A 23696-nucleotide genomic window follows, 5' to 3' on the forward strand; every position below is an offset into this window, starting at 1 on the left:
GCAGAGGACTCGAGCACCTCCCTGGCCCCGCCCCCTAGGCCCCGCCCTCAACGTCCGACGCCACGCCCCCGCCCCCGCTGGGCCCCGCCCCCAACGCCCGGCCCTTCCCACTGTAAGGCTGCCCCAGTTCCGTAAACACTCCTCTCCCCGCCCCGCGTAGTTCGGACCGTATCACTCGTTGCGCGGGGGAGCATTCTTCTCGCATACGAAACGGCCTCCATCCTGAGCTGTCGTCACCCTTTCCCATACGAACATCGGGCATATTCTTTGAGTCTTAGGTTAATTATGTGGGAATTCGGCTTTAGGAGCCTGAAATGACTTGCCTTTCCCGGCTCCGCCGCTCCGTCATCCCCCCTCTTGCGGGTTTTGTGGTGGCCTCTTCCCCGGAGTCTCTCGGGGCCCTTTAAATACCGCGTGTGGGGGCGGGGGGAGGGTGCCGGGGGGCTGGAGTTGTTGAGGAGAGGAGTTCCGAGGTAGTGCGGCGCTTGGTTGGGGGACTCCCTGAGACCCCTGGTTCGGGGTCACTTGGTCGCCTTCCTCCTGTCTCCGCGCCGGACTCGGTGCGTATCCTTCCCCGGGGAGGGGTCTCGGTCTGTGAGGTAAAGAGCTAGGGCCCGAGAGGGGACAGCTCAACCCAGGGCAGCCCAGGCCTCCCCGCTCCACCTCGGAACGCCGTCCTGAGACCGCGGGCCCCAGGAACCAACAGGCTTGACCCCTCACCCCGACCCCGTCCCTGTCCCCGTTTGACCTAGAACTGCCGTCCCGCGTGGGAACGGGACGCGCACGCGAGTGGCCGCGGGCTGCCGGACCCGGAGGCGGCGGGGTCCGGGCATTTCGGCGCCGCTCACAGCCCGCCGGGCCGGGGCCAGCGCCTGCTCCGCGGGCGGCTTTCCACCGGGGCTGCGGAGGCCCCTTCCCCGGCCGGGCGGGGCCCGCGGCGAGTGTTTGGGGTTTGTTGCCGGGGTTTCCCGGGCACTCGGCTCTGCCTCCGCCGTCCCCTCCTCCTCGGGTTTGTTTTGACAGGAAACGTGGTACTCCTGGAGGGAGGGGTGGCCTCCGGGTGAGTCCTCTGGACTTGTCCCTCGCCGGGAGGAGGCGTGGAAACATTGGCCGGCTTGGGCTCCAACTCTGGACCTCGCAGGGATAGCTTTGTGCTTCCCAAAGCTGCTCCTTGAGCTGGCACCGCCGAGGGTAGCAGAGGTGATTTGGTGGCACGTGGATAAACATGGTTACGTGTTTTTGTTAGTAAGAGGGAAAACTGCTCCATTAAACGAAGCGATTTCTTGATGGTACAAAGTTTTCCTTTTAAAATAAACGTATTTAAGTGCAAATATCTAATCAAGATAATTGTTTGCCAAATTATTGGAAGTAGAAGATGGAGACAGGGGGTACAGTTGTGATGCCTGGTCAAAGGACTCAAGTTTGGGGAATTTTCTCCTAGATGATTGTCCTACCTTGACCAGGAAGAAACAAGACAAAGTGTCCTTGGCCCTAGTGAGCCCCCAACATCTCTGGTCTCCAGTCCAGAGATCTTGCCCTTCCTACCTGCCAACAGATAATGAGGTTATCTCAGTGGTTCCCACTTTAGGAGGCTCCTTGCCCGCTTGCCTGCCTGCCTGTCAGCCCTTTCCTCTTGACCCTAGAAGAGATTTCATAATCAACCCTCTCAGCCAGTGGAGGTTGTCTGGCTTAAAATGGCCCAGGGTTGAAGATACCCAGTCATGTGTAGAAGCAGCATCAATGCCATTTTGTGAGGGTTGAGGACCCTTTAGGGGGGAGTACAGGTATTAAAAGGGGCCAGCAGGGGTGTGGGGAGAGTGCTTTCAATTATGAAAAGTGCCTAGAAATTCTTCTCCCTGATGCTGTAATGCCATGTGTAGCATGAACATCTGCTTTTTAGACAGTGACTGGCTTGTTGGCTTTTATCTAGCTCTTTGTTGGTTCTAATTTGATGAAGACCAGTATTGTCTAGCTGAATAGTGCAGACACCTATCTCTGTGCTCTGTGGTTTTGCTTTGCTATGCCTGAATAACTTTAATGCTGCTATTTGGGACCGGTTCTAAAGCAGCATTTTGCAGAAGATGGACATTTTCCAGCATCTCCAATTTTGTTATAAGAGCCTAGTCTTACTCTTCTGACCCCCTCCTGCCCTTTACTACATATACGTGAACATATGTACCTTCCATCTGACCTTGATCTGGTCTTGAAGGAGTATACCCCTTAGATGTTCCTTGAAATTTCTCTTTTCCATAACCTAACCTTAACTGGATGGGTTCCATTCCTTAGAACTCTGCTGGGTAATCTGAATAATTCACTGTAAAATGTTTATGACTCATGCTAGCTGTAAGCAGTTAACCTTTTGGATCATATTTAGGCTCTAACTAGGGATTTTGCTGTACATAAGAATTGGTTCCCTGATACAGGATTTTCAGTCACTCTAGTGGGGTGGTTGAGAGTTATTTTGGACAGTGAACTCTCTCAGTAATGCCCTTCACTGTATAGTACTTGAGCAGTCATCCCAGAGTAAGGTCAGCTTGCTATCACATGTGCAAGTGTCCACATGGTAGTAGATAGATCAATTTGGCAGAGTGGGAATGGAAAGAATGAGCAGCACACTGAATTTTCTCCAGCCATCCTGGAGTAATAGAGTGCATGGGCTTTAGGGTTTCAATGTCTAGATTTAACTTGTGCCTCTGCATTGCTGTGCACCCTTGGGGAAGTAATGCAATCTCTCTGAGCCTCAGGTTCTTATTATAAAATGGGAATAGTATCTTAGCTTATAAGGCTATAATGAGGACCCAAGGAGGTAAAATATTTAAAACACTTATAAAATACTGAGTGCATATATTGAGATTATAATAAGCACTCTATGACTGTTAGCCCTAATTGTTATTATTTGGTTTCAGTGCTTTTAGGAGAGTGGAAAGACACCATGTAAAAATTTTCTTTAAACTCCTGAAACTAAGTCTTTGCTAGCTTGAATTATTGATGCCTTGTAAATGTGTTGAAGAAGGCACTGGGAATTGGAGAAGGGAGGCATAGCTTCTTACCACAAGCAGCTTAAAATTTAGCAGGGAGAAAGATATGCAGATAACTATAATAGTTTAATAGTAAGACTACATAATAGTAATATGAGTGATGTGATTGAGGTAGAAGAGAACAAAAATCCAAGTTGTCTTATGAATAGGACTGTGGCTTACTTTGTTCATACAACAACATTTGTTGAGCCCAGACTATATCCCAAGTGGTGTGCCAAGCTCTACTCTAGAAGGCTAATGTAGATGAGGTAAGTGGTAGGGTCTCCAGGGAAGTTCACCTTGAAATTGTGATAATAAATTTCTAAAATGAATGACAACAAGGAGCCAACCATGTGGAGATCAGGAAGAGTAACATCCCATGGGGAGAAAATAACAGGTGCAAGAGCTCCAAAGTAGGAAGCTGTACATGTCTGCAGGACCCAATGAAGGTCACTGTGTCTAGGTTAGGGGGGAATGGAGCAGGATGAAGTAGGCAGAGGCCAGATCACAAAGAAATTGTAAACCACAGCCAAGATAATCTTGTAAGTAAAGGGAAATCACCTGGGAGTGAATTTATTTGCCCCTTCTGAAGGACTCTGGCTTATTTATTGTTTTATTTTCCAAGCACTGTTGAAGATAGGCTTTAGGACAAGTTTGGCTGTCTAGAAATACTATCAGACTTACAGAAAAAAATTCCAAGAATAGTTCAAACATCTTGTTGTCCACTGCAAGTCAGATTCACCTAATACATTTTTCTCCATATGTTTTGTTGTTTTTTTCTCTTTTGTATCATTTGAGAGAAAATTGCACATATCAAGGTCCTTTTTAAAACAACCATAGTCCATTTATCAACTTTAATATATTTAATGGTGGAATGCAAATAACAGATTCAAGTATTCTAACTATGTTCTTGATCACATTTATTTTGTACAGTGCAGAATCTATGCCTTAGTTCATTTTGTGCTGCTATAACAGAATACCATAGACTAGGTAATTTATGACAAACAGAAATTTATTTAGTCCACAGTCTTGAGGCTCAGTATCCCAAGATTAGGGGGCCAGAGTCTGATGAGGGCCTTCTGCTGGGTAATCTGAATAATTCACTGCAAAATGTTTATGACTCATGCTAGCTGTAAGCAGTTAACCTTTTGGATCATATTTAGGCTCTAACTAGGGATTTTGCTGTACATAAGAATTGGTTCCCTGATACAGGATTTTCAGTCACTCTAGTGACTGTATCATAACATGACCGAAGGCATCACATGGGCAAGAGAAAGCACGGAGATTGAACTCATGGCCTCATGCTCTCTGTAATTGGCTTTAATCCATTCATGAGCATGGACCCCTCATGACCTAAGCACCCGTGGTGGATCCCTCCTCCTAACAGTATTGCATTGGGATTAATTTCCAAAATATGCTTTTTTGGAGTCATCCTCAAATCACAGCAGTTACCAAGTATCTTCATCTGGAACATATCCTCAGCTTTTGTTTTTATGACATTGACCTTTAACTTATTTTAATAAGACTAAAATAATAGTTGACATCTTCAGGCCCTTACTAGGAACTTAGGTATTTGACATAGATTATTTCAGTTAATATTTACAACAATTCTACAGGGTAGATATTATTATTATTATTATTACACAAATGGTAAGTTCCCTGTCTCTAGTTAGTAAATATCAAGAGCTGGGATTAAGAACCCAGTTCAGTGAGTTAGCTACTGTTCTTCCTATATCAGTGAAATGCATATTATCACTGACATATCTTTACAATCTCACACCAGTACAGGACCACTTATAGTTATAGTTTGCTGCAGAGAGGAAATAAAAAAGTAAAGTAGGACATAGGCTGAGGATCGGAGTCTGTGGGAGGAAGCATGACTTGACCCTTAAGGTCCCTCATCTCTAAGATGTCAGTAGTTACACTGCCATTCATTCATCTGTTCACTTATTATACAATATTTAAGTGCCTGACTGCTTTTGAGTCATTGGCCTCAAAATGTCAAAAGACTATATTTATTATTATTAAAGAACAGAGAGTACAATACAGATATGAAATGTGGTACTTCATTTGCTTTAACTAGTGATCCACTGTAGTGTTGGAGGCTTTGCTTGGAGCAACCTTTTGTCTTTACCTTTGACCAGTGAGTGAGCCTCCAGGTAGGATGTAGTATTCCTGAAAAGTTGTTTGATTTACCTGTAAATTGCATTGGTGAAAGTTAGGTAGATCTAAGTTTGTGAGTATGAGAACTATTATGTTTCTTTTTAAAAAAGCCTAGTTTTATCATTACCAGCCTAAGAGGGGACCCAAAATACTTTAAAAAGCAATCTAATTACCCTCATTGGCTTTTGAGTCAAGTAGCTTTGTCCCTAGATGACTTAAATGGAAACTCAAGACCAAGAAGGGTAAGAGTAGGTGAAAAGGACTAGCAGAGGACCATGCACACTGTGATGGGCCATTTGCTTTTGTGTTTTGTATTTCAAACACGTGTAAGAGTTCTCTCCTAGGGTGACTGCCAGCCTTGTGTATCTGTAAGGGAACATGCTTTTGTTGTCCTGGAGTAAAACTGTTTTCCCCTTCAGTTTTTAATGCCTGAGGTGATAATATTAACAAACAAGCATGTAATCATAAGCAAACCTCTGTATCCTGTTTATTCTGTGTCAGACACTGTGCTGAGTACTCTTTCTAGATTGACTGTGGATTCTCACCCCAGCCCTAAGAATCAGGCATTATCAATATTCCCATAAGAGGAAATGGATAATTTTCTAGTAGACTAATAATAAGCATTTTTTTTTAAAGAAAGAGTGAGAGAGAGGAGAGAGAGGGAGAGAGAATTTTAATATTTATTTTTTAGTATTTGGCGGACACAACATCTTTGTCTGTATGTGGTGCTGAGGATCGAACCCGGGCCGCACGCATGCCAGGCGAGCGCGCTACCGCTTGAGCCACATCCCCAGCCCAATAATAAGCATCTTCAAAGACAGGCTTTTGGGCTTAGATACACTAAGTCCCAGTTATAATGGGAAGGCTTCTACCAAGTATTTCTAAACATTGCAAAGCTTTAAAATTTTCTGTTGCATCCCCTGTGCTAGGAATTTTACCTCTAGTAACTTGCTGGCAGAAAGTGTAGTGGCATGCAGTGGCATGTAATTAAACATGCCTGCTCTGAGCACATTTAATTTATTAGAGTTTCTAGTGATGCCTCATAGAACTCTGGTTTGGAGCATTTTAACAATTTTGAGCTGAAAGAAACTCAATAACTGACCCAATCCTCTTAGAAAAATGAAGTGAGGAGAGAAGATGTGGTATGTGTGAAGTCACATAGCAAATTAATGACCGACATACGCCCCAAACCCTGGATTTCTAAATCCTAACCTAGAGCTTTTTTATTTTTTAACTCTTTGCAATTGGTTGCCTTGTTAAATACAATTAAGAAACCTACCAAATGTTCTGTCCAGCTGGGGTAGAATATAATGGATTGTAATAACTGTTAACCTAGTTAATACATTCCCATGGATGAAAGCTTTTATTCACTTGTACTTGGAAAAACAGCCAGAGATACTCATTTGAGGCAGCTGTAGTGGTGAAAATCAAGACCTGAGCCAAGTTGTTACATTGCGGGGAGATGACTGAAGGAAAAAAAAAAAAAAGGTAGAAACAAACTTTAAGATATTTAAATGAGAGTGTGACAGAGACCTGGGAATTTGAGTTTTAAATCTAATTAAACTAGGCTTAAGTAGTACATTCCCTGCACTGGGGCTTGGACTTTGGCACTACCAGGCATGTAAATGTGTAGTGGTATCAGCTTGCAAATGTTCTGGTTGAAGCTGTACCAAATGGAATTCAATGATTGTGATTCAGTTGACACTGAATGAATACTTGTCATATACTTGGCACTGGTGGTGAACAAGACTCAGTGTCTGCCTTATTAAGCAGATTCGGAAGTAGCCATGGGAAGAAAATAACCATACAAGTGCTTTTGTGGATATGTGCTGCACATGTACTCAAGGGAGTACCAAGAGCTCTGGTGGGAGGGTAGAGGGAGGCTTCCCCAAGAAGGTATATTTTCAAGATTACCGTCAATGGGAAGTAAAATGTTGGCAACGAGGGATGTAGCAAACTAGAGGGGTTTCCATTTAGGATTTAGGGTTTAATGGCAGTAAAAGGGTTATAGCAACCCTTTTTCTTCTGTCTCCTCTCCCCATCCATCAGCAGGTTGGAGTTAAAACTCAGGTAGAGGCTGGTTGTCCCAGGGTAGAGTAGGTTATTTCACCACTAAAGGTGTAAGGGTCCAGGGCTATTTTATAGCCTGTGTTCATGGTGATTAGCTTAGGCTTCTAAGATAGGGTAGAGTGCTTCCTGGCAGCTGAAGTCCACACCATGTCCTTTAGTCTGCAGAGGCAGGTAGGGGTTTTCTCCTTGCAAAATTGGTGGCCTGGAGCTGAACATGCATGCCTATAATCAGACTCAGAAGCCTGAGGCAGGAGGATCACGAGTTTGAGGCTAGCCTCAGCAAATTAACAAGACCCTGTCTTGAAATAAAAAATATTTTAAAAGGGGGTTGGGGAGATATAGCTCAGTAGCAAAGCATTCCTGGGTTCAATTCCCAATGTCCTCCCCCCCAGAAAGAAAAGTGGTGGCCTGGGCAAGGATGCATTTCTGTGTTAGGACTGAAAGTTGTTAGGTGAGGCAGTATGCAGACGCCCTTGGGCTTTTCACACCTGGTGTATCCTCTCAGGCTCTTTCTTGTTTCTGTCACCACCCAAGGAATACAAATTGGCTGTTTCTTTCAACAAAGTCTAGCGCCTTCCCCCTCTTGAGTTCCAGTCCTCCCCTTTCTTTCTCGTGTTTTCTCAACAATGCCTTATTTTCCTTTTCTCCTCTAGCATTTGACATGCACAGTTTTGCATAACTGGACTTGAGAACCATGAGAGTAGGGCCCTATCTATTTTGTTTACTGTTGACTCTTCCTGGTGTCTGCTGCTGGGTGCACTGTGAGCACTCAGTAACTGGAATCATCGCAGAACCTGCAGGCATTTCCACTGATTTTATTCTGCATAGTTATGGCTTCACATTCTGGCAGTTTAAAAAGTTCTGTATCCTCTATTGCATGGAATGGTTCAGATTTAAAGAGATGCAGTGAATTCTTCCTATCATTGCCCATTCAGGATTTGAGGTGCCTTTCTCCTTGGGCCCAAATTTTCTTTTTGTGTCAGCTGACACCACACATATCAAGGCCTTCCTCACAGGCCTTGCTCCTGGTCATTCTTTGTGCCCATGATCTTTCTGGATTGTGCCCAGGCCTGACTCCCTTCCCTGGTAGGCAGTCTGATATCCCAGAAACAACTCTTAATTTAGATTCAAGGGATTGGTTCTGTGGTACAGTAAGTCCCCTTGTCTCTCAAGTCTGTTCCCCTGTTCTGTGAATCACCATCCTGTGTGCCTGCTCACTCATTGGGTGGTGATAGCTACTTCATACAAACCAAATGTTAGGTCTTATTCTTCGTGTTGTGGCAATTCATGTGAAAGTGGAAGAGGAAAGGCTAAAGACCAGCCAGAGATTTTCATCAGTCTTTCCTTCTCCCAAGAAGCTCATAGAGAGCATGAAGAGTCTACTTTCAAAACTATTTTATTTAAAGCAATAATGAGTAACATTTGATTGCTGTGCCAGGCACTGTAATGAGATTTGTCCTATTCAGTCCTCAAGTACACTATGAGGTCAGTCTTCCAGTCCAGTTTCACTGTTGAGGTAGGGGGTAAAGTGACCTCCCCAAGGCAGAAAGAGCAATAAGACCCCTCCCAGAGCCCTGCTTTCTCTTACCTTCCCATGTCTTAGCATATATATTTTTATTTATTTGGTGGTGGGGGGGCAATACCGAGAATTGAACTCAGGGGCACTCAACCACTGAGCCACATCCCTAGCCCTAATTTGTGTTTTATTTAGAGATAGGGTCTCACTGAGTTGCTTAGCACCTTGCTTTTGCTGAGGCTGGCTTTAAACTCCTGATCGTTCTGTCTCAGCCTCCTGAGCCAGTGGAATTACAGGCATGTGCCACTGCTCCCGGCTTTAGCATATTGTTTTAAAGAATATGTCATTGCTTACAGCTGCTCCGCAATCATACTAGTTATGTCCTGAGTCAGCTCACATTGATGAGTGTGGAATCCCTTTTCTGGAAGGCATTCTTGATAGCCTTGTGACTGCCTGGCTGGGGTGTTAGGGGAGGGACACAGTAATATTCTGGAAGCTTTTCAACACTGTTAAACTTGTGGGTATAGTTGTCCATACTGGTACCAATGGAAGTGCCCCAGAATGTTGATGCAGGGTCTGTTTGTCTGTACAGGTGTTCTCTCTTTATCCATACTCAAGTAACACAAAATGCCATTCAATGATGAGAAGCAATGTGTGGGCGAGGACCATCCAAGTGATTCAGATTCTTCACGGTTTTCCGAGAGCATGGCTTCACTCAGTGACTATGAGTGCTCCAGACAGAGCTTCACAAGTGATTCCTCCAGCAAATCCAGCTCTCCTGTTTGTGAGCCCACAGGGGAGCGGGACTGAGGGTGGTGGGGTGTTTGTAGAGTATGTTGGATTTGAAAACTCAACAATGGTGGAGGGCAAAGCCCAGACTTAACCCTCATTTCTTGGTGTACCAGCATAGCACTGCAGGGGGACTGCGGCTATTTTGTGTATGTTCTCAGAAATAGCCACTAAAGCTCACAACTGCTGATTTTTATTTTGATCAGTGTCTCTAGTCTGCTTTGGTTTGACTATAAATCAGGCTTCTCACCCCACTCTTTTCTCCCAAATGATAGAAAGCTACTCCTTCTTGTGATTACTTCTTGGACAAATTAAAATCAATCCCAAACCAGATTGTTTTCTGATTCACATTTAAGGAAACATGCCCTTGTGGAAGCATCAGGCAGGAAGTGAGATATTCTAAGAGATTTCCTGCTAATTGCAAACCCTGTTGTGCAAGTCACTCAGAAAGGGGCCCTTAAGGAGAGTTACTACACCAGGGTTATGTGAAAGAATTGAAAGAGTAGCAAAGGAAGACAGCTTTTTCCTTTTTTGTATGTGGACACTGGAGATGTGTTAAGCAGGTGTGTTTGCTTTTTTTTTTTTTTTTTTTACGATTTTTCATTAGCCTACAACAGCTTAAACAGACAAGGTAAATATAGAAAAAAGGCAACTGATGTTTAATAGATTAAAAAGACTTGTTCATTTGTATTTAAAATTTTTATGTTTTTTATTTTAAAAACTTGGAAAATATGTTAGTATAGAAAAAAGAAACTGTTGCCTACAGTATCACCCAAAGACTACAGCTGGCAGCATTTTGCCATCTTTATCCTTTACACAGATGTATATACATATATGGAATCTTGTTACTTAGTTGTAAACTGAAACATTTACTTGTGATAATATATTTTCTAAACTTTCTTTATGACTGCTTACTTCAAGAGAATAGACCATAAATTTACTTACCCATTGATTTATTATTGAACATTTAGTTCCATTTTGTGGACTGGGGATGTGGCTCAGTGGTAGAGTGTTTGCCTTGCATTCATAAAGGCCTGGGTTTGATCCCTAGCACTACATACAAGAAAAGGTTAGTTTCCATTTGGTTTTTGCTGTTATAAATAGTGTTTTATTTGGTGCATGAAGCCTTTCTGGAAATTATTTTGGATATCATTGGATTACTGGGCCAAAGGATACAGCCATTTTTAAAGAGAATCTTGTGGTAGAGTTGACAAAAGAATTAACAGCAGCCACCTCAAGTTTCTATGCTTTTTCTTTTTCTTTTTAATTATAATTAATTTTTTTTAGTTGTTGATAGACCTTTATTTTGTTCACTTATTTATGTGTGGTGCTAAGAATCAAACCCAGTGCCTCACACATGCTAGGCAAGTGCTCTACCACTAAGCCACAACCCCAACACTCTGTTTTTTCTTATTCTTGACATTTTATATATAAGGTTCATGCATCCGATAACAGGGTACATAGATAGTCCTGAAGAAGGATTTTGATGTTATTCTCTTTCACCTTTCTTTATCCTCCTCCTTTCCCCATCCTCTTCCTCTCTTCTGTTCTCCCCACCTTTGTTAAAAATTAAGTAACAAAATATTACATCATTCCTATTGTTCAAGATCATGATTTTTAACAGAAGCTAAGATTTCCAACTAATTTTATAAATATGATTTATTATAATACTTTCATAGTAAAATCATTAGAAATAACTCAGATTATTATAACTTTCCTACTGAGAGGAAAATTATCCAGCTTCTCTGATATATTTATTTTCTTTAATGATTTATTGAGCTCTTATTATATTCTTCTTCACTTATATTGTTTAATCCTAGGCCAGCCTTCATAGGAGGATACCTATATCTCAGTGAAGTCAAATGATAACTACAAGCAGGAAAATCTTAGGATTGAATTTAAACCTTATGTTATACTGTCTATACATTTAGAAATTATATTTTTATAAACAAGTATTTCATATTGAGTTTACTTAAATGAGAATTCTTAATTACCAAATTAAAAAATCATCAGTCTCTGTATAATATATGTAAATAAAGGCAAGTACCAAAAATAAGATGATTTAATTTTTAAAAATAAGTTATAATAGGCATATTTTAATAAGCTTGTCTTACAACATTTGAAAATTTATAATCAAATAAAAATTTATTATTAAATATAGCACCTGAAACTATTTTTCAAGTCTTTATTAAAGTGATGAATCCACCTATTTTGTTTATATTATTTCTGCTTATAAAACCATGAAGTATATGTAGGAATAAATTAAACCTTGTCTACATCAGATGGCTTTATTGGGTGACAATTTCTCTTCTATAGCATTGACTGACTTTTGTTTCTCTTTCAGCAACAAGCCCTCCCAGAGTTGTGACATTTGATGAAGTGATGACTGCAGCAAGGAACTTATCCAACATGACTCTTGCTCATGAGATTGCTGTAAACGAGAACTTTGAATTGAAACAAGATGCTGTCCCTGAGAACAGGTATCCATAGACCTTTGTTGTGCATAAACAATGCTGAAATTGTGTGTGTGTGTGTGTGTGTGTGTGTGTGTGTATTTCATACTGATTCCTGGAAGTTCTTGTGTAATATCCACAGGAGATAAACTTGTTTAGTTCCCTAACAAGGTCTTATATTTTAAAAAAATTTCTGTAGGATTGTATAATTTCTCAGTTATATGTCACTTACTGAGGAAAGCTTTTCTTATTTTCCTGAACCCCCTAAACTACAGTTAATTCTCTTTCTATAGCCTCCACCACTTCCTCTTTGTGAAGAAATCTTATAATTTTGGTCTGGGGATGCAGTTTAGAGGTAGAGCACATTCCTGGCATGCATAAGGCCCTGGTCCCCAGCACTGCAAAAACAAAAACAAAAACCTTATAAATTTTATGTTCAGTGTTCATCTTCCCCACTTGATTGAAAGCACCATCAATTGCAGAACTATGCCTGTGTTGTTTGTTGCTTTATCTGGATTGCCTCAGATACTGTGTGACCTATAGTACACACTCAAGAAATATTTGCTGTTTTGTTTATTAAAAACTGGGCTGGGGTTGTAGCTGAGTGGTAGAGCACTTGCCTCCCACGTGTGAGGCCCTGAGTTCAATCCTCAGCATCACATAAAATAAAATAAATAAAAATATTGTGTCCATCTACAACTAAAAAAATTTTTTTAAAAACCCTGATATTCAGAATGAAGGGAAGGGAAGGGGTATGGGAATGGGAAAGACAGTAGAATGAATTGAACCTAATTTTACTATGTTCTTATATGAATACACAACCATCTAACTCTATATCATGTACAGCCACAAGAATAGGAAATTATACTTCGTATATGTATAATTTGTCAAAATACATTCTTCTGTCATGTATAACTAAAAAGAACAAATAAAAAATTTAAAAACTGATACCCAAATTGTAAAGAATAAATAAATGCAACTGAACTGCCAGAGTTTAAGGATAGGCAACCCACTGCACCTGTAGGTAGGAATTACAGCCACCAGCGGGTATTCCTTGGTTAATCCCATTTCCAGGGACCTCTAGTTAGAGCTGCACTCTTATATCTTACCTAGCCTCTGGCATCAGTGGCTCCAGTTCCTCTGGGACAAAGAGGAAAAAAGGCTTGAGCCCTTTACTACAGATCATTTATTTTAAGGTAAAGTTAACTCATGGATAATGGCATTGTTTGTTTTTCAACCTCACAGGGGCAATTATTAATCCTGAGGCATTCTCTCTCTTCTAATTAAGATAACTTATAGATAGTATTTGATTCCATTTATAACTTTTTGTTCATTTTAAAGCAGGAAAACCAGTAAGTATAATAATTTTTTTTCTTTGGAGTATATATTGCTCATAGTTCTCCTAGAGATTTTAATAATTGATATTTTTAAAGATTACTGGCTAAAGTGTATCTGTTTGGTTTTCTTTGGTAATTGCACGATATACCAGCTCTCTCCCCTAAGCTAGGCCCCCTCTGACCTGACTCTCTAAGTCCCAACTGTTTGCCTCATCTCATTTTTAGCTTGCCCCAGTCCTCCTCCATATCCACAAAGTAGTTATTATGATCCTTCTGAAGGATAAATCAGATCAAGTCATTTCTTAGCTTAAAGCCTTTCAATGGTTTTGTATTACATGAAGAATAAAAATCTAAACTATGATGGCTTGGAAAGCCCTACTTCCCAGACCTTATCTAGTAATATGTTCCTTCCTGCTTCCTTCCTGATGTGAATGTACACTAAGCTTGATCCTATCTCAATGACTTTCTCCCTTTTCCTTTGTGTTTTTGCCCTCGATCTTCATACAGCTTCTTTTTCTCCCTGTTGAAGACTGAAATCAAAGATCATTGTGACCTTAGAAGATTTTTTTTTATCTTCTCAGTGAAATAAGTACCCTGTCACTGTCCCACACATTGACTCACTGTGTTCTGCTCATGGCTCTGAAATTATCTTAGTCTTAGTGTGTGTGTGTGTGTGTGTGTGTGTGTGTGTGTGTGTGTGAGAGAGAGAGAGAGAGAGAGAGAGAGAGAGAGAGCGTGCATGTGTCTGTGTGTGCCCTGGGCATTGAACCCAGGACTTTGCATGTGCTAAGTTTGTGCTTTACCACTCATTTTAATGTGTTTTTGTGTACTGCTAGCATAAGCTTTTTGAGGCATAGACTTTCTTTCTACTGTGGTGTCTCAAGTGCCTAGAACAGGACCAAGCACATATTAGATGTTCAGTGCACAATTATTGACTATTAAAAATAAAAATTTAAAGTTAATCATTTTTATGAAGTATCACTAAAGACAGTTTGGGATTATCTGTACTTTAAATTCAAAAGTAGCAAGTAAAGCCAGGCACAGTGGTGCACACCTGTAATCCCAGTGGCTTGGGAGACTGAGACAGGAGGATCGCAAGTTCAAAGCCACCCCCAGCAAAAGCAAGGTATTGAGCAACTCAGTGAGACCCTGTCTCTAAATAAAATAATACAAAGTAGGGTTGGGGATGTGGCTCAGTGGGGTTGAGTGACCCTGAGTTCAATCCCCAGTGCCCCCCCCAAAAAAAATGTTACAAGTAAAGGCCAGTGTGAAGGTGCTTTAGGATCAAGCAGATCCTGGGTTTGAATCCTGGCTCTGCTGAGACTATATCTGAGCCTCTCCCCAGAGATAAGATGGGGATTATGCTACTCACTTTAAATGTGTGATCATTGGCATAAAAGTGCCTCGTACTTAAGTACTTTGATACTGTGGGAAAATATTAACCTCTCTTTCCTTCATTTTCTGCCATGGCTAGGAAAAGTGAGCATGGAAACAAAGTATAGAGTTAGGACGCATTATTTTGTTTAATAATGAAGTAGCAAGTTATTTGTTGATTTTCAGATGATCCTCACAGTAGCCATTTGTTTTTTCCTTTTTAACATATGGCTCACTCTCATTTTATCATTTAGTTCTTTGGGGAGGGGGGAAGTGAGCTAAAATTAGTCAGGTTTCTGATACCCAGTAGGAATGCTTGGATTGATCATATCCCTTCTTGCCATTTCCCCAAATCTCTTGAAAATTAAAGAGCTAAAAAGTGTCTTGAAGCATATAGGAAAACTTCAGTTTAAACTCTGATGTCCATACAGAACCATAAAATTGTTTTAGCTCATTGCTTGTTGTTCCTTCATGCTATATATATATATCACGCTATATATATATATATGTGTGTGTGTGTGTGTGTGTGTGTGTGTGTGTGTGTGTGGCTTGTAAAGTCAAGAGCAAAAGTCTGTACAGCAATATTTGCCTTTTTCATTGTTCTGTAGTTGCACAGCAGAGTCTCAGATAATGGCAGTGGCATTTTTATTGAATAAACTCACTCGAACAACTAGAATAAGTTTTAATAAAGTTGCTAAGTAGACTATAACATTTCCAGTTATGTAAACAATTTTAATTCATGCTCCTTGGCTGATTTCCATTTCTCATAACCTTTTATATACTTAGCTATTTGTACTTTAAGAAGGCAAATTTTGCCAGGTACATTGGTATATGCCTGTAATCCTAGCTACTTGGGGTGCTAAGGCAAGAGAATTGCAAGTTCAAGTTCAGCCTGGGAAACTTAGTGAAATTGTTCTCAAAATTTTAAAATGTTCTAAATGGGCTGGGGATCTAACTCAGTGGTAGAGCACTTGTCTAACACATCCAAGGCCTTGGGTTCAACCCAGAACCACTGAGGATTAAAAAAAAGACGAAAGAAGGCAAATTAGGAGATATGCTTAACTGTCAAATTATTAATTTATCCACGATGCATTCCTTGAATGCTCCCTAAATGCCAGGCATTTAGGTACAGTGGTAGTACCTAGATGAAGTAGTTGTGTCCTCTACTTGGGAGAAATATGTTGCTCTGTGGCAAAAGACACATCAATAATTATAGTGCAGGAAAATATGTGGTTTTCTAAAAGCTGTTGCAACATGGTGTAGGAATGTGTATTTTAATGTGCACCTATTAGGACATTGATATAGGGGTAAAGCAAGGTGGCCACCTATTCTATTGTAAGCTTTTCCTTTTTCAGTGTTTTGGTCTGGGATATTGAATCGGAAGTTGGCAGGCATTAAAATGCCCCTTGGGTCAACCTATTCTGTTACTTGCCATGAAACTTCAGCTGTTGAGGAAAGAACAACTTTGTCATTTCATTGATAAAATTTAGAACACATCTAAAGATCTATGTAGAAGAGTAATTAGCTAAATCATCTTATGTCCTTAAGACAGAATTTTATGAAGTTGTTATAAGCCATGGTAATGAAGATTTTTAAAATCCAGCAGAAACAGGACAGAATACTAAATTAAAAAAATCTAATATTGTGCATACTTGGTATTCTTAACTACTAAAACAATGTATTGAACAGGAGAAATAAGTTAATAGATTAATAATGGGATTATGGCTTATTTTGTTCTCTTTTTTTTTTTTTTACATTTTTAAAAATTGCTACAGGGGCTGAGGATGTGGCTCAAGCGGTAGTGCACTCGCCTGGCATGTGTGCGGCCCGGGTTTGATCCTCAGCACCACATACAAACAAAGATGTTGTGTCCGCCGAAAACTAAAAAATAAATATTAAAAAAAATTCTCTCTCTCTCTCTCTCTCTCTCTCTCTCTCCCTATCTCCCTATCTATCTTTAAAAAAAATAAAAATTGCTACAGTGAGTCTTTAAGATTACAGAAAATAATTCTTATTTTAAACAGTCCATTTCATTGCTATAGCTTGGCTGGTCAAGTGAAGCATATTGTTCACCAGGCCTTCTGGGATGTCTTGGAATCAGAACTAAATGCTGACCCTCCTGAATATGAACATGCCATCAAACTGTTTGAAGAAATCCGAGAGGCAAGTTGATGCTTGTGTGAATTACTATCTTGGTCTATTTGGGCTTCTGTAATAGTACATTATAGAGAAATTGGCTGTTAATCAATAGGAACTTATTACAGTTTTGCAGGCTGAGAAATCTTATGATTAGTTTCCAGCAGATTTGGTGTCTTGTGAGGGCCTGCTTTCTGTTTCATAGAGGATACATTCTTGCTGTGTCCTCACATGGTAGAAAGGAAAGGAGCTCTATAGGGTCTTTGCATTTGTGATGACTTCATCTTTATGTCCTTATCACCTCCCACAGCTCCACTCTAATATCATTCATTGGGAATTTCAACATATGAGTTTGAGGGGAGGAGGACACACACATTTTGTCTATAGCAATTACCCACCCCATCCCCCTGCAAAGACCATTTCATATCCTTTGGTATTGGCCACACTTTTTGAAAAACTGAGCTCCATCACTAGTAAGAGTTTTCCCTTGCACTTTCTGAAGTGGGATGGAGGCTGGGAAAACTGGGCAGTAGAGAAACCAGGGCATTGCGGAGCACAGAGTGTTGGCTAGAGAACAGCCTCTGGAGTTAGGTAGGTTAATTTAGTATGGGCTCTAAGTCTCAGTTTCCTGAGTGCTAACAGGGTAGTTACAAGAATAAATGAGCTAACTTTTATAAGGCCCTTGCTTCATATCATGCACTAAATTTTTCATTTATTTTTACTGTAACTCTTTGAGATAGTTACTCCTATAATTTTATGTAAAGAAACCAAGTTTTATAATTCACCCAGAGTCCCAAAGCTTTGAGGGATCAGAGGGATTGAATTGGGCACTGTGGCTTAGAGCCTGTGCTCCCAACATGTGCTGTGTATGTAAGCACAGTGTCCACTGTGTAGTGGAGATTCAGTAAATAGTTTGTTTTTCTAATAGATAATATTTTATATGAAAAAGATACTTAATGAGCCACACAGGTGTTTTCATCTACTCTTTCTCAAGGGTTCTTCTGGAGCCATAATCTACAACTTATTTGCGCTTCTTTTCTGTAGTCTTTTTTTAAAAAAATATTTATTTTTTAGTTGTAGTTGGACATAATACCTCTATTTTATTTCTTTATTTTTATGTGGTGTTGAGAATAAAACCCTGGGCCTTGCACATGCTAGCAAGCACTGTACCACTGAGCCACAACCCCAGCCCTTCCATAGTCTTTTTTGAAGGGCTCTTAGCAATACAGCTTCTTTGCCGGTTGTTTTCATTCTGATAGAATCAGTCATTTCCTACAGTGAGGGCCTTTGATTCAGAAGGTAGAAATTTCTTCTTAGAGTAGAGATGCTAGTATGTTTCCCAGGCAAAGGCACTATCTATGGCATCAGGGACATTATAATAAGGACAAGGAGCTTGGCCATCTAGACACAAAAGTGAAAAGTGACAACGTTTATTCATGTAATGACCCTATTAATTTTTCTTGCTTTCCCTGTGTAGATTCTTCTCTCTTTTCTTACTCCTGGTGGGAACCGGCTTCGCAACCAAATCTGTGAAGTTTTGGATACAGACCTCATTAGACAACAGGCTGAGCACAGTGCTGTTGACATCCCAGGCCTGGCCAACTATGTCATCAGTACAATGGGAAAGCTGTGTGCTCCCGTGCGAGATGATGATATCAGAGAGTTAAAGGCCACTGGTAACATTGTGGAGATGCTGAGGTTAGCACTTGAATTTTCTTATAGTATCTTTGAGTTTCTTCAGAAGGGAATGTGGGTATTAGAGGACACAGAATAATAACTGGTCTTCCTAAGGAATTCTTTTTTTGTCAGTGCTGGGAATCAAACCTAGGCTCTCACATGTAATAGGTAAGCACACTATCACTGAACTACATCCCAATCTCCCAAAGGAATTCTTGATCCTATAAGAAAACCACATTAACAGGGAGTAGGCCAGTTGTTGACTGTGTGTGTAGTTTTCAGACACAATGATCTGACAGGGTTATTGGTTGGCATATAGTGGGCCTTGGGGATGCTGTGATAAAAAGATAGATATGATTCCTGATACCAGGGAGTTTATGGTTTAAAAGGGAGACAGGGATTGAACAGTGAATTACAGTTGTGGTAAATGGTATGGAAGAGAACTAGAGGGTCTTATGGAGCCTCCAGCAGAGGGACTTGAATCTAATAAAGGATCTAGGAAGTCATCTTTATTTCTAAGGGTCACTAGCTGCTACCTAAACCATGAATTCTCAGAGACTCAGCCAATAAAAGTTTGTTCTCACTCATGTCACAGTCAATTCAGGAGCTCTTAGTTGGGCAGCCTTCCACATGCCATTTGGGGACCCAGGCTCCTTCTGTGGTTTTTCCACCAAGGTTTTCAGGATCCTCTCAATTCACCTGGGGAATAGAAAGAGACCATGGGGAAAGCAGACCCAATGTAAAAACACCTTAGCCCTGAAGTGACACATTCTTTGGCTATGGCTAGTTGTGTGGTCCCACCTAGATTGAAAGGGACCTGGGAAAGGCAACTGCTCTCTGGAAACACTTTTTGCAGCCAGAAAAAGAGGTACCTCTCTGTAGAGAGATAACATGGACCCTTAGTGGTCAGCTAGCCATCTTTGCTGTAGTTTTCCTGAGGAAGTGAGGTGCACATTAAATTGCTAGAATTTCAGCTAGCTGTGTAGACAATAACTTGATTCAAGAGAAAAGAAGAGTCTATAATACTGTTTACCACTAATGGGAACTTTTCTTCCTTTTTAAAATGTATGTATTTATTATGTTCCCACATTGGGAATTGAGTTTTATGTAATTGTTTTAGAAAGGTAGGAAAAGGAAATAGGTTTGTATGTGGCAGATAACTCACTTTGTGACTTTGGTCAAGTTGATAGTCTCTTAAAGCAACACTTTCCTTATCTATAAATTAGGTTTTATATATTTTATTCTTAGTTATGTTCCTTTCTGGCAGATTGTGGGATCCTTGCTTCCAGATATCTTACTGTGTATTAAATGCCAAATATATGGTGTTCATCTTGGTAATTTATTGAGCACCTACTATGTGCCACTGCCCCCTGCACTTTACCCTCATTATCTCATTGACTGTTAATAATACCCCTCCAAGGTTGATGTCCTCCTCTTTCAGCCTTAAGGAAACTTGGACCAAGTGACATTGAGTGACTTTTTCATGATCATAAATCTGCTCAGTTGCAAGGGTGGATTTCAGCACAGGGCTGCCTAACATTTTTAAGAAATAATTTCCCATGGTGCCTCACTGCCCTGTCCCTTTTTTACTTTATTGGTTGATTTATTTTTTTTTCTTATTTCCTTAGAAATATAAACGATGCACACTATGTTCAGGCTCCTTAAAATTTCAAGGACTTTCAAATGAAAATTCCTTCTTGAATTTTTTTAATATTATTGTTAAGGCTAATTGTTGATGCTTCTTATTGTCTTTCTCTCTGTTTATGACTGCTTTAATGGATCAGCTGGAGGTATTATATCTGCTATAGTAAATACTCTTGAGACCTGTGGAAGAAGCATTTGGAATATACATGTATGAATTCTATGAAAAGTAACCTTGACAAACAGTGATTGGAACTTCAGAACCATATCTTTTGCAGACTATAATACTATAGATAATAGCTGATAAATTTCAGTTTAACTTCTTATTTACCTCTTTAACTGTTTTAATTTAATATTTTTAGACAAATATTCCATGTCCTGGACCTCATGAAAATGGACATGGTCAATTTTACAATTAAAAGTATCAGACCACACCTTCAACGCCAGTTGGTAGAATACGAAAGAACCAAGTTTCAAGAAATTTTAGAAGAAACTCCAAGTAAGTATGATAAAACATGGATTTATATTAAATTTGGGTGAAAATAAGATACTTTAAATTTTTTTAATCTTATTTTTTTTTTGGTGGGATTCTTTTTTGTTTGTTTGGTTTTTGTCTTTTTTGGAACTGGGGGTCGAACCCAGAGATACTTTAATTTTTGACACTTTGCATAATGTCACTATTTTGGCCTTGCTTTCAGTCATTTTGATATCTTCTGAAATTGACATCACAAACTTACAGTTGTTTGCTCTGTCCTAGAAACTATGCTAAGCACTGTTTATTTTTTCATTCAAGAAGTGTTTACTGAACACCTGATGTGTTCTGGACATTATTTCTGTGCCATGGGGTTACCACAGTGAACAAAACAGTCACAGTCCCCAAGGAGCTGACATGCTAATAGGCACGACAAGTAAGCATATATTTTCAGATGTGTTATTAGGAGACAGATAGTAACAGGGCAGGAATGAGGGTGGGTGGTGTTTTTTGATGGAATGGAGAAGTTTTGCCTTTTTAGAAAATAACATTTGAGAAGAGTTCACAAAGAGATGAGGAAACATAGAAAAACATTCTAGCCATAGAGAACTGTAAATAAAATGATGCCAAAGCAGATATTATGGCTGGAGTAGGTAAGGGGAGTGTTGTGGGAGATGCAGGCAACAGAGAGCTGTGTTAGTAATGAGAGAAGTTTAGATTTTATTCCAAGTTCAGTGAGAAGTTTTTGAGCAGGGGACCAACATCTGATTTTTGTTTTTGAAGAATACTCTGGTTCCTGGGTAGGGAATAAATTGTATAAGAACAAAGATACCAGCTCAAGTATTTGACAGGAAAGATGGTGTCTTATTCCAGGTTGTAGTGGTGGAAGTAGTGTGAAGGGGTCAGATTCCAGGTATATTTGAAGGCAGAAATAGTAATATTTGCTGAAGGTTGAACAAGGGAAGATAGAAAAATAGAGAATGACTCATTGGCCTGAGCTGCTGGGTAAATAGTGATGCATTTTAGTGAGGTGGGGGATATTGGATGAGAGAAAGTTGGGATCTCATGTGGAATCAAGAGTTCACTTTTTTTATATATGAACTTTGAAATCTTGTTTGACATTAGTGTGGAGCTATCGGGTAGGCATTTAGATGTAAGAGAATAGAGTTCAGGAGGGTGCTGGGAATCATGGATATTCATTTGGTAGTAATCAGTATACTTATGATGTATAAAGGTATGGAAATGAACAGTAGTCAACGTAAGTGCTTGTCATATTCTAAGCACTTTGCCTGTATTAAAACAGCATACAAAGTTATCCACTGTTTTGTGGATGTGAAATTGAGACATGAAAAGATTAAAATTGCATGTAAGGTATGGAACTGGAATCCTCCAGATATCTGGCTCCACATTCTATGCACTTACCACTATTATTATATGGGGTGAGACTGTGGAGGGTGTGTGGTCATGGAGGGGACTGACCTGGCACTCTAGTATTCAGAGGGTGAGATGAGGAGACTACAAAGGAATAGCCACAGAGGTAGTATGCAAATCAGGAGGAGGTGACATATCCTAAAGACAAGTGAACAAAGTGGTGTTTGGAGAAGTGGGAAGGGGCAGGGGGCTACTAAATAGTCCATAATGATTGGATGTGACAGGTGCTGCTAAGTAGTCCAGATGAGGCAGGCTAAGGTTTGGCCATTGGGTATGACTAATGAAGAAAATTGTTGATAACCTTGATGGGAGCAGTTTCAGAGGACTCATGGGCATTAAAATGAGAATTAAAAAGAGGGGTCAGGGAAAAATGGAAGTAGAGAAAGTATGGTCTCATTAGATTCTCACCATTACCATTTACCTTGTAAGGTAGGTACTGTTATCCCCTGGTGAGAAAGTTGAGGTGCCAGATGTTGCACTGCCAAGATGTTGATTAACTGCTCATTGAAAAACCTTTGTCTCTGGCCTCTGGTATTTAGTGTGTACCAGTTGAAGGCTGAATAAAGTGATCCGTCCTTCCCCACCCCATATCCTCATGGGGGTAAACTTTTCTGACTCGATGGTCAACAAAGAATTATATGGAAATAAAGCAGAAGAGATGCACCCAGGGAAGTGCACATATGGAGGGCCATGTTGGGAACAGTGGCAAAGTTAGGCATGTTCTGCTTGACCCAGTGGACCATGACACCATCCTCCCCTTGGATGCCATCAGACACTTTGTTTAAGCCCTGTGGAGCAGACTAGGATCTATAGAAGGCATATAGCAGATTGCTGTATTTTTTTAATTAATTAATGTATTTTAATTAGGTATAATGACAGCAGCAGACAACTGTTTTTGACCTTCCTGAGAGTTGGAGCTGTTTTAACTTTAAAATGGGCCCCTGCTATTGCTAGTAGCAGTCAGTACTAATTAACCCCTTGTTGAGCTCTTTGGGCATGCCAAGTCCTTACATGTGCCAAACACTTCATCAGCTCATTCAAGCCACACAACCGTCCTATGAAGTGTTGGTACTATCATCACCCTCATTTACAAATGAGGAAATTGAGGTTAAGATACTTGTACCAGGTGATTGCTAGTAGGTGATAGAGTCTGGATAATCCAGACATGTTCTTTCCTTAAAGCATGTGCATGTCGACCCTCTAGGATCCCGCCTCTCTTCAAACAAGATACTGTCTGTGGGAATATTACAGAGGGATCTCTGGTTTCAGCTGGCAGATGGGACTAGATTCTAAATATCATTTTATAACAAAAATTATGTGACTTCAAGAACTGTGTTATTTTAGCTCCTATGGGAAAGGTATTAGGAGAAATAGAACCCTACATAAAACCTGAATCTGAAACCTAAACTCTATCTTCTTATTAGTAATTTCCTGAGATTTAGTGATGAGCTTCATTTTTATGTCTGTGTATGTACACATGTGTGCAAATTTGCCTATGTCTTGAATCAAAATAGCTTGGAGTCTTGGGCAGATTTCTTAATATGGGGTTGAATTATCATTTTGTTTATCTCAAATTAATTACAACTCTCCTTAAAACCTAGGGTTAGTGACCCATAATTC

The 23696-nt window shown here is 40.2% G+C and overlaps 1 protein-coding gene across 5 annotated transcripts in view; it reads left to right on the plus strand.

Annotated features, from left to right (window-relative positions):
• The first annotated feature begins 431 nt into the window (after positions 1-431).
• The window catches only part of Tcp11l2 (t-complex 11 like 2), a 38939-nt gene continuing 15674 nt past the window's right edge, over positions 432-23696 (plus strand). The window contains exons 1-6 of one of the 5 annotated variants that reach the window (XM_076855057.2): positions 432-560; positions 9359-9550; positions 11900-12035; positions 16744-16882; positions 18333-18553; positions 20536-20672. In XM_076855057.2, the coding sequence (XP_076711172.2) occupies positions 9394-9550; positions 11900-12035; positions 16744-16882; positions 18333-18553; positions 20536-20672 (790 nt within the window). In that variant the 5' untranslated portion in view covers positions 432-560; positions 9359-9393. Of the gene's footprint in view, positions 561-9358; positions 9551-11899; positions 12036-16743; positions 16883-18332; positions 18554-20535; positions 20673-23696 lie in introns of those variants that run through there. The other 4 variants (XM_076855058.2, XM_076855061.2, XM_076855060.2 and 1 more) reach the window with 4 other exon arrangements.

Source organism: Callospermophilus lateralis, chromosome 4 (assembly GCF_048772815.1).
Source record: "Callospermophilus lateralis isolate mCalLat2 chromosome 4, mCalLat2.hap1, whole genome shotgun sequence".
NCBI lineage: Eukaryota > Metazoa > Chordata > Mammalia > Rodentia > Sciuridae > Callospermophilus > Callospermophilus lateralis.